The sequence below is a fragment of the Rissa tridactyla genome, chromosome 7 (genome assembly GCF_028500815.1).
Source record: "Rissa tridactyla isolate bRisTri1 chromosome 7, bRisTri1.patW.cur.20221130, whole genome shotgun sequence".
NCBI lineage: Eukaryota > Metazoa > Chordata > Aves > Charadriiformes > Laridae > Rissa > Rissa tridactyla.
Genome location: NC_071472.1, coordinates 21257892 through 21276451, shown reverse-complemented (window position 1 = coordinate 21276451; position 18560 = coordinate 21257892). Strand labels below are relative to the sequence as shown.

The window sequence follows — 18560 nt, the reverse complement described above, 5'->3', positions numbered from 1 at the left end:
TTGAGAAATTATTGCAGTTTATGTAACTAGCATAAGAACCATGCCAGGTGCCTCATTATTGTGTATTTGAACATTCCAACATAACGTAAACAAAAGCATTTTAAAAAAAATGTTTTATCTTTCTTTCTTGGTGATTTTAACATGTTTGCTTAAATTTTATTTTCTGCTTTCTTTTAGTATTTTCCTATGCAGAAGAATAAATGGTAATTAAAATGTGCAGGATGAAAAGATGGAGCAGTCAGTGCTTGTACCACCAGGACCAGACAGCTTCCAATACTTCACTAGAGAGTCTCTTGCAGCTATTGAACAACGCATTGCTGCAGAAAAAGCTAAGAATTCTAAACAAGATCGTAAAGACAATGATGATGAAAATGGGCCAAAGCCAAACAGTGATTTGGAGGCAGGAAAAACACTTCCGTTTATATACGGCGACATACCTCCAGGAATGGTGTCTGAGCCTTTGGAAGACATGGACCCATACTACATCAATAAAAAAGTAAGTCTAATATCAATTCTGTTCATATGCCACCATTTGGAGTGTCTGTTCATTTCATTTCATTTCTGTGCGGTGGGTACTATAGCTTGTTACTTTGGTCTGATAATTTGCAGCCATGTGGAAAAATGTCATTCTAGTTATGTAGAAACCGTTGAGCATTGCTAAAAGGACTAGGTGTACAACAAGAGCAGAAAATGTTTGATGCCAGCGATACATATACACGCTACCTCCCAGAAAGTTAGTAAATAAGTATGTAATATCTTCTAGTTATACAAAGTTGATTTAGCTAATGTCTGGTTTTAGACACATTTACCCTGGTGTGCTCTTGGCACGTTGGTCCTCCTACTTTACATAAGGAGGAATTTTGCAGTAATATTTTTAGAATTAAATGAATAAAATTGGCAATACATGCAACATTACGACTGATTGTATAATACGGTTGCACATTGGATGTAGCAGGGTATAAATAAGTAGTGTGAAAATCTAGGCTTCTGTTCATTGCTCTCTTAGTCATTAGTGACCATCCTCTATGGTACAGGACAGTATCCATCAACCTTAATGGTCACTAACCTTTCATCCTTTTAATTTAAATCAAAATTTATTCCTTTGATATAACTGAATTTATATCAAAGGAGCATTTATATTGAAGCTGAAACATAGCGTGTTGTCTTTGATGATAAGCAATATATAATCGCTATACAAACATGTATACATAACAGATTACATACCTTGCAAACTTTAACAACGTGAAGATATATTGAAACTGAGTACACCAACACACCACAAATTCTCTAAGGTTCTTCAGATTTAAAACTGACAGCATGAACCAATGTGTAGCACATTGTGTTCCCAGAAATCTGCTTGATAGCAAATTCTTAGGAAATTTATGGAGTCAATAGAGAAACACACAGATAAGCAGAAACTATCATAGAGTGTAAAACTGAATTAAAAGTTTCTGGTGGAACTGGCCTTGAACAGCCCTGGAGTCCTTTCAGGATGATTCTGTTGCACAGCCCATATACAGCAGAAAAGGTTCACAGTTTATAATGATAGCTAGCTTAGGTGATACTTTAATTATTAGATACTGGGATTATGAAAACTCTATAAATATCAAGACAGGAGTTGTTTTGATTTTCACAAAGTGCTGTGTTCTAAGTGTCTTAGCTTGCAAAATTTCATGTGATTTATGAGTCCTGTTTTGACAAGAGAGAAAATACTATGTGAAAGAACAATATTTTTATCTTTATTATTTGATGCCTCTGAAAGAGCCTTTATCTGCCATTCACAGTGTATGAAGGTTTATCTTTAAATCACAGTTCTACTTTTACAAAGATAAAAGATGTGTTTCTGTAAAAGCAGGTCTTGTAGAGTTCTGTACTAATTGTGTCTGTTTATGATACAAAATCACATATTATTATAACCCTACCTGCCCACAGGTCATCCAGGACCTTCATAGTCAAATCAATCTGTTTTGTGTGTCTTACAGTGGAAACAGATACGTGATAGGTATGATCTACAGGTACACTTCTAGAGCCCTTAGAAATGGAAGACCCTTTCAGTCCCTTCACAGGTGGAGCTGAAAACTTACTACATCAGCCAGGTCTGATGGTAGAGTTGCAAGAAATGGAGTGAAACCAGCTTTCTGTACTATTTGAAGGGAGGAATCTTTATTTGCAAACTAAATAACTTTTACTGGCAAGTCATGCACCCGCTGGGATTCTCTTCTTTGTGCTGACAGGATGTCCACACATATCTCTATACACGGGCTTTAATCTTCTACAGGACAGAAATAGAAACAGCCCTGTCAGTCAACGACAAGACAAAAATTTCTCACACACTATAATTCTCTCCAATTTTTTCTTCCTTCTGCAAAAGGAAAATAGACTTTCCTAACAGAAATTCCAACATCTATTTCTATTTTACCTCAGTAATTTGACATTAAAATATCTAATTCCCAGATTTTCTTATCTATCTGTATGTGAATTCTAGAAAGACTTTTATCTTTTTTACTTGTCTTTTGAGAGCATTGGTAGCACTTGATGCTTCTGCAACTCCCTGAAGGAGAAATAGTTTGAGAAAAGCCTGAAGCAGAGGGGAACACCTGCAGGAAGAAGCGAAGACTGCTAATGCTCAGCGCATTCACCTCCATGCCATTTAACATTTCAGCTTTCTCTTTACCCCTCTCTGAATTCCACCTTGTAAAGCAAAGGAGACAATCAGCACACTCTATCCCAATGTAATGGTCTGACAACTGCTGCACAAGAGATTTTGTATTTCTGCCCGGGGAAGCATTTATCTGAAATGATATGTGTCTAATGAAAAACACTAGAATGAAGGAAAATACTTATTTGCAAGAAAGGGTTAGGACAAGTGTATGCATTAGCAGATGCCACTGTTGTTTCAGACCTCTATTAACATCTCTGCATAAACTATACCTGCTTTATTGACAGGAACTATATCAGTTTGGCTTCCAAACTTTCAAATAGGGGATAGAAAAGGTTACTCACAGCACTGATCAAATGATACCAATGAACATGGTGAGTGTTTATTCAGGAAACCTGTACAAGAATTTTAGAAATACCTTTTTTATTCCAAATTTGGGTCATGGGTGAAATCATCTATCATTTGTCTCATATGCAAGTATTGCATCCCACTTGCTGAGGGTTTTTTTCCTATTTTTGTAGCAAGACTGAACAAGTTCACTGAATTTTTGCATGCATTGGATGTTGGAACATCATCTAGAGTGTTTTACGTTTCAGCTTTGGGACTTTTTTTCTAAACCATAGGTTTGTACATGCCATGATTTGATATGGTTTAATGCAGAATAAGACAGGAATAAATAATGTGTTGAGCTTATGCGACAGCCTTAATTTGTGGATAAGGCAGCCCTGAGATGAAAAGTTAAAAATGCAAAAGCCTGTTAAGAGAAACAAAAACAGATAGGTGAGCTAATTTCATCGTTTTGTAACTGTGCTTCTATGCAAAACTGACAACCATAGAGGACATATTCATGTCCAATATTAATCTGAAGTTGAAAGGAAAAGAAACATAATTATTTTGTTATAATATAACACAATACCTGTTCTTATATTCTTATGGTTTTATTATAATGAAATGCTGCTGACTGTGGTGGTCGATAATGCTGGTCTTTAGAACTGTAAAGTTTAACATCCTAAATGGTTGCAATGCTCTTTTTTTTTTTTATAATCCAAAACTGAGTAAAAATGAACTTGGACTTTACCCATTTTGTACGTTCCACTTCTGTGTAAGTGCAAATCTGTGTGTTCCCAGCATAATAGTGACTGCCTGTTCATGCTCAAGCTGCCGTCACAAAGGATCAAGGAGGTTCATGTTACTGTCTATAGAGAAAGGATCAGCTGGAACCCCCTAAGATCCCGACCTGCAGGCATGCATCAAAAGTGGTCCACTTGGTTTCATACTTTAAGGGCTGGCTATTTTCTCTTGAACCTAGGCTGAAACATTAAAAAGGAGGGAAAGAATAGGTGGAACTAAATTGGTCTTACTTCAATTTCCTCCTGCTATAATATAGCATTGTTGATTGCCGCTCCATGCCCTGCCTCTTGCCAGAAGGATGCTGAACCATGTCTGTCTGGCAAGGTCCCTACTTTTGTCCTGGGACTTGGTAATATCAGTCCCTAATCTGATCAAACCACTAGCTCCTGGGATTCCCAGACTTGTTTTAGATTGCAGAAACAAAAAGATTCTGTAAAATTGCTTTACTTAACGTCTTTACATCAGAAAAGGTGAATGCAATAGTGATCTTAGATATTTTTGATAGTTGTAAGTGAAAGAATTTTTAACTGAAAAGTTCTAGCAAAGCAAAAAATTAAGGTCTTGCTAGAAAACATTGTTTCAAAAGATAACTACAAAAAAAAAGAAAAAGAAAAAAGAAATGCCAACTTTCAATATGCCAGAAGTCTCTTGTTCCAGCTGTGCCTGGGGCTTTTTCCAAGAAGCTAAGGACCTAGCTCAACAATGTGTCACCTCTTGCCTTTCAGAAGGTCCTATGAGGTTTTAGATAGTGTTTATTTTATTTAGGAAGTGGAAATGCAAAGGAGTAGCAGTCAGCCTGCTAAACGTAACCTTTGAGAAACTATGTTTAAAGCTAACTGGGAGGAAGGAAGGAGAAGTAAGGTTTTTGGGAACTCTCTGTCCCAAGAGGTTCTTGGAGACCATGTCTTTGTTCAGTGTGGACTCTTTTTCCCTCTTACCTGCACCTTCTCAAAATACTCCTCTTTCTTCTTTGCCCTGCTAAGAATGCAGTTTCTGGGTATATATCAAATATGGCAGAAGTTACAGAACTGAGATCCAGGTCACAGATGCAAAAGTGGCAAATCAGAGACTTCTCTTTAGGGATTTCTTTGAATTTATATTCACAGCTGAATACTTAGAGTGTGAGCGGTTTTCCTGCCTTTATAAAATGATTAAAGCACTTTATAAAACCTAAGCCCTGAAAAGTATACATAATCCTTCATATACAAACCTTAATCTTAGAATTTGTTTAGAATTTATTTAGCTTTCCTCAGTGTATGTCTACTTTGTCCTGGCAGCTTTGGGTACAATACTTCGTGTTCATCCACACTGCCTACGCATTGGCTTGCATTTGGGTTGAGACTGGAGTGGGATGTAGCAGGCTTACCGGGGGGGAAGCTTACACAGGGGTTGGATATCAGCTGTTATCTGTATTATTTTTTTTAATGAAAATTCTTCAGAGATAAGATACAATTTCAGTTAATGTTTAAGGCTAGAAGTGTGAGGACCAACAAAGTCATTCTGAAGGCCCCAGTCACAAAGATGCTTTGAGTGAAAAATTAAAACTGAGGTAGGGAATTTATGTCTTGTTGCTTCTGCTTTTGCAGGGCAGCAGAAAGTAGAACAGCTAAAATAGCAGCAGCTTCCAACTGAAACTGGAGCTGTGCCAGCCTGCTGTTATTTTCCATAAGGCATGTTAGAAAAGAGATGTATGTTTAATATGCTTGTGTTCAAAGATATTTTTTTTAAATGTAGGTTGGCTAAATGTGGGTGGTGTAGTCTTAGATACAACATTAGTAGGCAGTGTGATTTTTAATATATTTTGTCAACTACCTCATAGCTACAAAAGCCGAGAGCATGAGCTGGAGGCGTTTTAGCTGTGAGTCCTGGGGATTGGGACAGACCTGGGAGGGGAAACTCACCTTCCCCCTTGGGGTGTGAGGCTTTATCACATTGTGCCAAAAAATCATTCATCTGCTTGTTTGCTTCAGTAGTTAAAATGAAAGCCTCATTTAAGGTCAGGTCATCTGCAGATACGCTTTGAAGGTTGTTGTTATCTGTAATCCATAACTGGAAGTGTAATTTGGAAACATTAGCTCCAGCTTTATCCCGCTGTCCCTAGTTTCATACAGTTTTTCCATTTCTGTGCAGAAGTGGGGAAATCAAATACACATCTTATACCATGCCTACACATCTTGAGTTTGTACTCAAGACAATATAAAGTCTCACTATTAATGTTCCTTACTCTTAAGGGGTTTGGTCTGTATAAGCTGTGCCATGCAGAACTATGATGGAGAGATAACTCAGGGGAGAATCCAGCAAGTGAGATGGCACTGGGACAGCTTTTCCTCAGGGCTTAATCCCTGCTTCTCTTCTGCCTTCAGTACTTGGTATCTGTCACAGACTGGTGGAAACCCTCATCTCCATGTCTCTCTCCACCTCCTGGGTGCTCCTAGAGATTTGTGTCTGTACTCCATGATCTATACATAATAAGCTTCCCAAATCTAAACACACTGAAAAATCATCCTTCTTGAACCTCCTCGGCATATTTTCTCTGTCTGCCAGCCTTGCCAGAAATAGCCTTGTAGTCCATTTGCTTACAGTCTTGAAGCGATGCTCAATGTCAAGGACACCAGAAGAGACCAGCATACCCTTTCCCACCCTTTCACTGGCATTCTAGTTTACAGCTCACTTGGTCAGCAACATAATGAAAAACAAGGAGGCTTTATCATAGCTTATTTACAAACTATGTAACTCTGACCAAAGCAAAACAAGCAATTTCGGATATTTCTGTTGGGCAAGTTCTTCAATACCTTTAATTCAGTTTGAATTTAGGCTAAAATCCTTGCATCATCCCTTCCACTGCATGCAGCTTTCTTCTGAGTTAGTGAGCCTTCCTTCTGCAGTGTTTTTCATTCTTTCCCGATTGATCTTGCAGTTGAAGACCACCTTAGTGACACAAAGAAACCTAACGGTCCACATTTGCTGTGCTGTAGTTTAATGCTATTGCAGCCATGATGGCCTACAGTAGAAGCAAAGAAATGTTTGTCAGGTTTGCTCTCGTGCCATTTATATTTGTCTCATGGATTTATTTGAGAAAAATAGACAAGCTTTCAGCCTACAGAGTCTTCTACAGTTCTCTGAAGTAAGGCTTGCATACCTTTAAGTTTCTCTAAATTTGATAGGCTCTTTAGCTGTTAAAATTTAAATTTAACAAGTCTTGTATGTTCTGTGAAAGTTTCACACCTGCAAACCACAATTGTGCACCGAGGTCATCTGGGATGTATCTCTTGCTCTCCTCTGGTAAGGTGTATTCAGATGCCCACAGTCCTCAGAGATCTACCTAATCATGGCTATATGTGTTATTGCTATTCCCTCTCTCCTTAGCAGAAAGACAAAGAAACAGACTACAATAAAAAAAAAATTAACAAATGGGTAGGCTATGAAATCAGTTTCTGTAAGGATTTCTCTTACTAACACATAATTAACATCCACAGGTAAAGTTTCACTGCTTATGGTATTCCAAACAGGAAGAGAGAGAGAGTTTTCTATGGGAAAGTATAAATAAAATTATAATTATAGTTAATAATTTCTGCACCTTTTTTACAAGAAACACATCATGTAAATGTATCATATTACTCTATTGAGGTTTTTTAATGAAGAAGTATTATAAAAACATTAATGCATTGAATGTTCCGTATTTACAATTATATTTTCTTATGTCGGGCACATCAGGTAAGTACTGGAAATAAGTTTTATTTAAAAAATCAGTTGTGGGTTTTGTGTATTAGCTATTCAAAAAGTTACAATTTTGGTGATTGTTCACTAGGAATAATTTTAAAATGAGCATCGACAGTGAATACACACTTATAAAATGTCTTTTCTTTCTCTTTTTCAGACCTTTATAGTATTGAATAAAGGGAAGGCAATCTTCCGATTCAGTGCCACCTCTGCCCTGTACATTTTAACTCCCTTCAATCCTCTTAGAAAAATAGCTATTAAAATTTTGGTACATTCATATCCTTTTTCAATGGTGGTTCAAAACGTTACACACTGAAATTAAGAAAACTCATAACTTTCTATTTCACTGTAAATAAAGGTTTTCATTTCATAAAGGCTGATAATTTTATTTTTATTTTACAGTGGAAGACATAAGGTAAGGTTTTAAAAATACTAGAAAATATTTATATATCTTATAGATAAATTTTAGCTATTGTCTTGAATCTCAATACTTCTGCTGTACAAATCTGCAGATGGATTTATGACTCCATCTTGATCAGTTTTTCAGAAAAGTTTATTCAGATTTATTTTAACATTGAAATTTTTTGCATCCCAGATTATTTTTTGCACTATGAAGCCTGGTCGTAAAATAATTACATCTTAAAAAAAAATATGCAGTTTGTGCTCACAAATTCCAGAAGAGCTCTCTGTTTTGCAAGCCATTAGGCAGATATGCAGCTGCTTGGGAGCAGCTAACTCAGGGGTACGTTTGTATTTCCTTTCAGGGATCCTCCTGAGGCCACCCTCAAGACCAGCCTTATAGTCTGTTGCAGCAATGTGCCTGGAAGCCTGGTTCATGCACGCTGAATCTCACATTCCCAAACCTGCCCCGTTGCACCATAAGCCTCTGCCAAATTTAATACATTGCCAGAAAGCTTAGGCAGCAGTCCCGCAGGCAGTTTGCAAAGCATCTGTATGTGCAGATGGTGGACAGATTGGGGGACCATAACTGATGGGATGGTGCACAAGGTAAAGTTTTAGACTGGCGTGTGGGATTGGTGCCCGATGTCCATAACTGGTTGTTGGGAATTTCTAGCGGGCGAGGTTTTTGGTTCACTTTTCTTGCAAAACCCCAGGACTGGGAAAAGTAGTCACCCAATGAAAACTTCAGTGTGACAGTAAGACATTTAACATTGAACGGTTAGTCAAAGGCAGAAGGTTTATTATTAGAGACTGCTGGCAGAAACTTCTACGTCTTTGGAAAAAGGAAGAAACAAGGCTGATTGCTGATAACTCAGAAGACCTTTTCCTCTGAGATTCATGGAAGTTAAAGTGGTGAGAGAAGCGGAGGAAGGTGTGTGGAGAGGAGTCAGGAAGCATTTGGGGACAGTAGATAAGGGACCTGACAGAGATCTATAGACACAGTGGTGGTGACGGTGAGAAAACATAGACAAATACTCTCAGATTGGAGCCTCTAATGAATGCTCATCCATTCAAGTTAGAGACTCTGATTTATAATACCTTCCAACTATTCATCTCTGCGAGTTGTGGGTAATGTGTTTTACTGGGGTACTGATAACTGAGTTTGGGTTTGGTTTTAAGTTCCTCCTAATTGTGTTCAAACGTATCCAGCTGGTCTTGATGGCAGTCAGAACAAAAGCAATTCTATTAAACAATATGCAATTCCAATATTTTTCCTTCTGTCTATTAAATGATTGTGTGATCATGCAATTTAGCTCTATTATAGGAGGAGGTTTCCTTTCAGTATATGGACTGATTTCTTTTCCGAGCAGCCAACTATGGAATGGCCTATTTTTATCTTAGAAATAGATGTAGGGTTCTTTCGGTTTTTTATCTTAAACATAAGAACAGCTGGATACGTTCTTTTTTTCCTTTTTGCTTTTATTCAGTAAAATAAAAACACTGCAAATATGAATGTGTTTAACTAAGAACCACATAATATGTTCCGTAATGCAATTTAGATTTCAGCTGCTTATACAACGTTAGCCACCTATAAGGAAACGATTAGGGGGTAAAGTTGCTTTGTATTTTTAATAATATTCTGACTTTTATTGATTAGCTTTACTGCCCTCATGTTTTGAGGTGCATGTTTGGCATTTTGACCTTTCTAAGAGAACAGTGCCTTTCACTTCTAGTGTGAAAGTTGTGCATTGAGCACAATGCAATTGGCACAGTGGTTGGAAAACCTTTATCTGTTCGTCCTCCAAATTCTCTGAACTTCTGTATAAGGTGCTCTCATCACGTCTGCCCAAACATGTGGTCAGATAATGCTCCCCCTGCAAAGAAACAGCGTGTCTCTTTCCAGTGCTCAGAGACTTTCCCTGCAATTATTCTTTCTCACTGATGGTGCGTAATGTAATACCGGACACAGGAACTGGTAACAGCATGAACTTCCCTCTCGCATGCTCTGCTGACTCACCTCCTGGTATTCTGCTTTTGTTTTTTTCCCTTTTGCCTGCCTGACTCGAGTTAAGGTAGAGTGTGGAACTGAGGGGGCAACACAAGAATGACGGGAAATGGCCAGACTTTGGAAATTAATAGGAAAGGATGAAAATGTAAGAATAGGTGGCGGGTTGAGCAGACAAAAAAAGGGAGATGGCAGTGGCTGGAGCTGCAGAGTGCAAGGAGTTACTCAGTGTGGCCTGACTGCCAGCAGGTATCTGTGAAACCAATTGGCAACATTTTTTATTTTTTCCAATCCTCATCTTCCACCAAGTCCACACAGGCAATAAGAGACTTCAGCTGCTTCAGTAATTGAGTAGCTTGAGGCTGTATAGTGCATCTAACCCTACTGCTTGCCTATATAGGAAGAGCATAGAAAAGAGTAAATTTCCATTAAGAAGTCATCACATATCAGAATAGTTTACCTATGTGTATAGTTGAATTATTATGGAACATAAAATTATAGAACAAAAATATTGTAAAACATAAATTATAGAACAAGGGAACATTGAGGTTGTAAATCAAACACTCAAAATGTGGGAGAAGAAGCAAGAGAGGCACGGACATTGACTGTGTCAGTTATGTTTGAGATTCCTATAAGGGAAAGCATGGCCAGGGTTTAGATTTCAAAGTATGTTAGCCCTTATTGAGCATCTGCTCCCTTTGAGAGTGAACAGCACTTTGGCTATGTAGCTCACAGATGTGGCGAGTTATGTACAGAGTGAGCAATGTGCAAGGATCTACCTGTGGCCTTTGTTATGAAGGATACCCAGGTGTAAACACATAACACACTGCATGGGGATAAAACCTCAGCTCTCCTAAGAGGACATTCCACTTTAACTGTTTTAGGAGACTACTGAAGCTGCAGCCAGGCATCTGCAAGTTTTTCAACTACCAAAATGGATTCTCTTTATTTAGAGTAATTTCCCAATGATATTAAGTCAGATTCTTTAGACCTGTCTGTGGACTGTGAGGACAAGCATTGTAAGGCATTCTAATAATTTATTCTAAGCCACTGAACAACAATTTTAACTGTACAGCGCTTGTATGACAACGTGATAGTCAAAGTGAGTTAAGTAACTTAACGAAACATATCACAATATTCATTGCTTGGTCAGGCATTTAGACAAAGGTCACGGACCTATCTATGGGAATCAGGCGGCTAAATCCTCCCCTGTGATTTGAACGAAAAGATGTGCTCAAATTTTAATTGTTCAGCAGCTGTAAGCGTTGATCTTCATGTTTACACCAATTTTCTGCAAAGTTTAGGCTGAGATGTTACTTATTCCTCCTTCACCTAGAGTGAATGGTTGGGTATTTTGGGTTTTTTTTGTCCGTGGCATAAAAATATATTCCAAACAACAAAATGCTTTATACTTGATTTAAAAAAAAAAAAAAAATCCTGTGCTTCTATATACAATTTTATCTGTAAATGGCCTTCTTCACTTTAAGGTACCTTCTTTGCCAGTTATGTTGATGCAACTATTTTTAAGGAACACGTCATCTAGAAAGATGACTAGAGGAAAAATGTGAGGAGAGTTAACCATTTAGCATAAACATGTAGAGGTTCTTATTTTTTGCTGCCATCATGTGGCCATATTGAGGCAGGTTTGGGTCTAGTTTGGTTACTTCAGTATTTCCAGATGTTTAAATAACTGAATTTACTTTATTGCCATGAAAAGGGAAGGGCCGCACTGTTTGCAGAGCCAGTGATCTTGTAAACCAAGAACATCGCATTGGGTGTAATGAAGCCCCGGTGGACTGTCCCACTGCCCTATCGCAAGCCTCTTTGAGCTGTTAGTCTGGGATTCATAGTCCCAGAATACCTAATTATTCTTTACTGGAACTCTAAATAAAAATTAATTTTCATTCTAATCTTCACCAGTTTTCCGTGCTTTTCAAGCAATTGACCACAAGGTACTGTTGAACCATTTTCAAGTTACGGCGTTGGTAGAACAAGAGATGCTTCTTTTGCTGCTAACGTGTTTTGAGGGAGCCCTTTAAGCTCTCTATGGATTTCTGTTTCACTAACTGAAGCATGTACTGCTAAGAGAGTGATAGGGAAACATGGAATGCAGTCACTTCAGCAATTAAAAACAGTATTATGTGGTTTTTTCTGTGTTTTTGACAGACTGGCTGTGCTGGGTGCTGGGATGGTGTGTGCTTTCTCTACAACTCTGACTCATGATAAATAGGATAATTTTTTTTTTACCTTGCATATGCCAGATGTTGAGTTTAGTACCAAAACTATAGAAGTGAAAGATTAACACTTATTCAGTCATGTCAGGTACTTAAAACAGTATTCTTCTGCGAGTTATTTCGGTTTGGGCTGTTACTCAGCACACGTTACTTCCAGGCATGTGAGAGCCTTTCAGTACAAGCTGAAAACAAAACGTGAGGACATCAACAAATCAACATCAGAACATCAGCAAATCAAGACTACTATTAAAGTTTAATGTGCTAAATAGAAAACTACCAGGTTAAGCAAAATATATGTGATGTTTACCAAAGTCTAAAAGATTTGTGTAAGTGGCAATATTTTAATGTACTTAAGATATATGGCTGATGTGGTATTGTATGAATTACTGTTGTGTTTTCCTTAACTATATCTACATTATTCAGCATGCTTATCATGTGCACTATTTTGACCAACTGTGTATTTATGACCATGAGTAACCCTCCCGACTGGACAAAGAATGTAGAGTAAGTTGCATACATTATTTAAAGATATCTTTGACTGTTCTCCTAGGGGTCAGCACGCTAGTAACTGCAGCCATATGTGCTGGCCGGAACTATCATGAGACACTACTACTGTTTTCTCTCTGAAATATGTAGAAATGCTGAATAATTATTTAAATCTCTTTCCAGTAGAACGATCGTGTAGGAAAAATGAAAGTTGTTTACACGTAGTAGTCTACTGAGATTCCACTAGTTTTCTCTCATCTTCAGGGTTTAGCATCTACTCAATGTTTTTACCCCTCCTTTATGCCACTGCATTAACAGCAGAACCATGGCCATCTATTGGTACACGTCAGTTAAGGACAGCAAAAGTATTCCTAAAGTGAGAATTTAGTGCATGCTTCCGTTCTTCCCTTTTTGGAGTTAATACTAGAAGTTAGTGAAACAGACAGTATTCAGTAACTTATGCTTACAACTTTCTTGGTTAACAGTAGCGGATCTAGTGTTGCACACTTTTGAAGTGTCAACAATAAATTTTTAATATATGTCATTTATTTGATGGATTTATTTATTTTGATTTATATACAAGTATGTACTTCAACAGCATGTCACAACTAATGCATATAAATATACAAGTATATATGATGAATATAATGCATTTTAGAGAAAATTGCTTATTTACTGTATTTCTTTTCCAGTTTTGAAATAAAAAATTCTTTCATTTAATCATCAGGTTTCTATTGGAATACCAATGTAAAATGTTGCTACATTTTTTGATTAAATTTTCCTATATTTTCCAGGTATACGTTCACTGGAATTTACACATTTGAGTCACTCATAAAAATCATTGCAAGAGGCTTTTGCTTAGAAGATTTTACTTTTCTTCGAGATCCATGGAACTGGCTTGATTTCACTGTCATTACCTTTGCGTAAGTTTTTGTTTTTTGCTTTTTCTTTGAAAGTGAAGGACAAAAAGGGCATGAAATTAGTATCAATACATATCAATTTTGTTAAATGGAAATTCTTGTATGGATTTACTTTTGTCTAAAAAAATTTTCACATTCTAATATGCATATTTTAATGTAAACATAATTACTGCAGAAGCCATTAGTACAGCTAGTATTAGAGAGGCTAATTTCATGTCCTGCATTTTTTTCTCTGAGCAGAAAAGGAGCATCCCTTTGACTTCATTCTCCAATCTTACCAATCTAGTCTAGATAAACTTTAGGCTTTCAAAATTAAATCACTGCGATTCACTTCAGAGACATTTAATTTAACTGAAGGCTCTGAAAGCATATTAATGCAAGGCAAACTGCAGTGAAAGGTAAACCTCTGACTGTTGCTATTTAATTTTTTGCTAAAAACGCCAAAGCGGTCTTGATGAAAGACCCAAGTAAGTAGCATAAACTTTGCCTAAATTCTGAATAACTGTGATTTAATCCTACAGGTATGTAACAGAATTTGTAAACCTAGGCAATGTTTCAGCTCTTCGAACTTTCAGAGTATTGAGAGCTTTGAAAACTATTTCTGTAATCCCAGGTAAGAAGTAACTGGTGTAAGGTGTTAGGCCCCTTGTACCTCCCAACTGTTCCTTTTTATCCTGTCATTGTGTTTGTGTGTGAACTCCCCTATTACAGATATGTGACAGAGTTTGTGGACCTGGGCAATGTCTCAGCGTTGAGAACATTCAGAGTTCTCCGAGCTTTGAAAACAATATCAGTCATTCCAGGTGAGAGCTAGGTTAAACACTGAGGCTGACTTTAATTCACTGAAACAGAATTAATATTTTTTAAACATAAGTCTTATTTCTTTTCACAAAAAAAAGCAGGAATCGGAAGATATTAGAATTCACTGAAATCTCTGATTCATTGCTTTTTAACATGAGCTTTTTTCTTTTTAAATCAGCCTTTGAGTTTAACAGATTCTTGCATGAGACATTGCAGTACACAGCGTGTGTGGTTTGCATCGTATGATGTCAAGCTTTCTTCTCCACATTCAACGAATATCAGTGACCCTGAAGTTTTCTTACCCATGTGTATCTTACCTACATGATGTTATGTGGTATTTGTTGTGAATATTTGTGTCTAAAAAATGAACTGTTCAAAATGTTGACTTAGTAAGAAGATGAAGGAATAAGATAATAAAGAATAGCATGGGCATTGCATGGGGGATTTATTATCTTAAAATTCTACGATTTTCCAAACCATCTCCAGTTTTATAGCATTAAATTCTAATCCTATTTATTGTTGGAACAGGCTTTTTACTACTGTCTTCTAAATCTAGTATGTTATAAAACTGATAGTAGCAAAGGTTTGGGGCAAGAGGTATTGACAAATAAAAAGAAAGAAGACTTTTATGTGAGATTCATGTATAGCATGAGTAAAAAAAGTCACTTGTTTTAGCATTAAAACAAGTGTTTTGAAATATATGCAACTCATTCCATCCACGGTTTCAAATGAACATAAATTTCAGCTATTTATTCATTTTCACAAGTGAAAAAGCTCTTCACAGAAATGTTATTTCACAGACATTACAATCATTTATTTGGGCTTCTGCATGGAATCTATAACTTTACTGGGAGACACTGTCATTTTTTTTATGCTTTAAAAAAAGTTTTGAACATCAAAATAAAAATTCCTTTGCATTTTCAGGCTTGAAGACTATCGTGGGAGCCCTAATTCAGTCCGTGAAGAAGCTCTCGGACGTTATGATCCTGACTGTGTTTTGTCTGAGTGTATTTGCACTAATAGGGCTGCAGCTGTTCATGGGCAACTTGAGGAATAAATGCCTGCAGTGGCCTCCAGAAAATTTTACTCTGGAAACAAATATCACTTCCCAGCTAAACAGCACCATAGGTGAAAATGGTACATTGGTTAATTCAACAGTGACTCCATTTGACTGGAAGGGGTACATTGAAGATGAAAGTAAGTATTGTCAGCATAATTCTTATTGAAGTGATTTGTGGCTGACCCAGTTCTTAGAAATAAGGAGGGGAAGGCATGATGCATTTAGTTAAGATGGAGCAGGAGAAGTTTTTCTCTCTCTCATAGATCAGCTCCGCAGGCCAGCATGGCAGAGGGAACAAGGAACACGGTCTCTCTACTTGATACTGCTCTTTTTCTCAGCTCCCTCTGCTAAATCCACGTCTCCCTTGAGACAGAAAGTGGTCCAAAGGAGTTCTTAAAGTTACTTAAGTTCTTAAAGTTACTTAATAGTCTTAAACATTTTCCATTCCCGTACTCCAAAGAAGATCAGCACCAGGCTGCTATGTTATTTCCAACAGATGTCAGAGACTTGTGACATTCAGTGAGGACTCCAGTGATGGAGTCCTCAGTATTTTCTTCATTTGTCAATTCTTGTGCTTCACTATCCTCATTATTAGAAAGGGTTTTTTTTTTTAAAGTCTAACAAATTTTAGCAATTTAAGCTAATTTTTCTTATCAACTTCACAGGCATCAAAACCAAATTATTCCCTATAATTAATCACTGTGTCTGAGGTATTTAGTACCAATTCTTATGTCACCATGTCCTGTTCTCTCCTCTTTCAGTCTTCTTTTTGTATGCTAAGGAACCCAGATCATTAACGTTTTTCTCCTACAATTTATTTTCTAGATCTTGATCTCTCATCTGGATCCTTTCCTGTTCATAAACATCCTTCTTAAAGTGCAGTACTGACATCTAGGCATTTCTCCTCCACATGAGGAGCACTAAGTGGAAAAGAAGGATTATCTGGTAGCATAGTAACTTATACTGCTGGTTTATATATCCTAGGCTAGGACTTGCCATTGTTTACAATTGTAACATCGTTAAATCCTGTTCAGCTTGTGGTCTACCTGCCTCTTAATCTTCTACAGACTTCTACCTCATCAAGTTCCCACTTTGTATTTGCACAGTTCTCTGTTTGAGCCTGAACAGCACCCTATTTTTTCAGCCCCTCTCTCCAACTGTCCTGGATCTTTTAAAGTGTAATTGTTTCCTCAAACTCACCACCATCCTTATCAGCAGTATAATTTGCAAATCTGATAAGCATTCTTCCATCATCTATATTATTAAAACCTTGAATAGCAGCAATCTCAGACAAACCTCTTCAGAAGTTTTCTGATGCATCTTTCCATTTCAATAATTTCCCAAAGTATGATTTTCCAACCACTTTTGCTGACATAGACCAGTCTGGCAAACTGAGAACAGGTAGAAAGAAATGCATTTCAGTACAGCTGAACGTGAGGTTACAAATCTAAGATCCCTAATACTAAAAATCAATGCTGCACAGTTCATGTTGTGACAGGTTCACGTGCATAAAGACTGTAGCTAATGGCACAAATGATCTCTAACAGTGAAAGTTACTTTTGGAGAAAAATAAGAACAGAAAGGGAGAGAGAGGAAGAAAAGGGAAGGGGAAAACTGACTACAGTAAGCAACTGCGAAGAGAAGTGGTGGGGTTCCCGAGGTGAGTCTCCTCCCCTGGGTATCGTTTCCGGTGCAGCAGTGATCACTCCATAATACTTTTCCCATAGCAACCGTGTGTTTTTCATTAGCATCTTTTCTAACTCCCTACAGGTTGTTCCTGCTTACAGTGCTATTAGCACTAATTGGAACACACTTTGAATCAGGGAGGGTGCTGCATGTCTGGTTGGTTTTTAAACTTGTACATGCATGTTATTAGGTCACCTAATATAAACCAAAAGCTACAAGCAAGGAACAGGAAAAAGGGGGAGAAAGAGGGGTGAATCTCACACTACAGACCATTGCTTCCCATGATACCTGCTGCAACAATAATGTGTTTGCAGGTGTAACGTCATGAGAATAACAGCAACATGAAAAACGGCATGAGAACAAAGGAAAAATAGTGCCATGGAGGCTTTAGAAAACACTGCCCAGCAGCTTACGTGAAAGGTTGCAGTGTTGCAACTGAGAGGCAGGATATAGAAATGCAATTGGAAAGCTGTTAGCAATAGAGAGGCTAAGGCACCTAAAGCACTGTGGAGCAGCCAGGACCGACAAATGAAGGCTAGAACTCTGCAGCCAAAAAGCTAAATAGTATCCTGTTCGCATAAATAAATTATTGACCAGGAAGGCAGTATTACCCCTGTATTTAGCACTACTGCAGTTGCTACCGGAATACTATATAAAGTTCGATTTAGACAGAATGTTGAAAAATTGGAGGATGTTCAGAAAAGAGCAGAATGATTAAAGGGTTGGAAAACATGCTTTATACCAAGATAGACCAGCAGCTCAACCTACTTAGCATATCAAAGAGAAGGTTTAAGGGGTGATTTGATCACAGTTGCAAAAAACCTCACGGGGAACAGAAATTTCATCATAGACATATCTTTGATCTAGGAGGAAAAGATATAAAAGGTTCAATAGCTGCAAGTCAAAGCCAGACGGATTTCAAATAGAAGACAGACAGCTTCTAACTGTGATCACACAGCTGATCATTGACTATGATGGATTTCCATCTGAATTTCTTAAATGAAAATGCAATCTTTTTGTGAAGTTCACTTTACTTGAACATGTGAATTCATGGAGATCCCATGCCCCAGGGTCTCCTAATCAAGACCTAGACTTCAAAGTCAAACTTAATTTTCAGCTTTTTTTAACAAAGAATCTATAAACTCAAGCTCTGATTTAATTTGATTTAAAGAAGACCTGAAGCCCCCTAAAAAACAAAGTGAATTCAATTAGTGGCAGAAAGTACTTTATTGAATGGCTACTTGAACCTTTAGTGTATTTACACAGGATTTCATGTATATTATGAAATTTATAATTAAATTATGAGCTTATTATGAAGTTAATAAGCTTGTCCTTGCTTACTAGCATTTTCAAAGAGAAAAATTATCTTGTCTCAGCTTCCTGCTCCATTTTTGCAGGTGGGCAGACAGGATACAGAACTGGTTCTCAAATCAGCTGTGTCACAGGGCAGTAAGAA

At 37.4% G+C, this 18560-nt stretch overlaps 1 protein-coding gene across 1 annotated transcript in view; it reads left to right on the top strand.

Moving 5' to 3' along the window:
• The first annotated feature begins 229 nt into the window (after window positions 1–229).
• The window catches only part of LOC128912498 (sodium channel protein type 1 subunit alpha), a 68775-nt gene continuing 50444 nt past the window's right edge, over window positions 230–18560 (top strand). The window contains exons 1-6 of the mRNA XM_054208499.1: window positions 230–496; window positions 7668–7786; window positions 12566–12655; window positions 13432–13560; window positions 14269–14360; window positions 15283–15555. Of these exons, the coding sequence (XP_054064474.1) occupies window positions 230–496; window positions 7668–7786; window positions 12566–12655; window positions 13432–13560; window positions 14269–14360; window positions 15283–15555 (970 nt within the window). The remainder of the gene's footprint in view (window positions 497–7667; window positions 7787–12565; window positions 12656–13431; window positions 13561–14268; window positions 14361–15282; window positions 15556–18560) is intronic.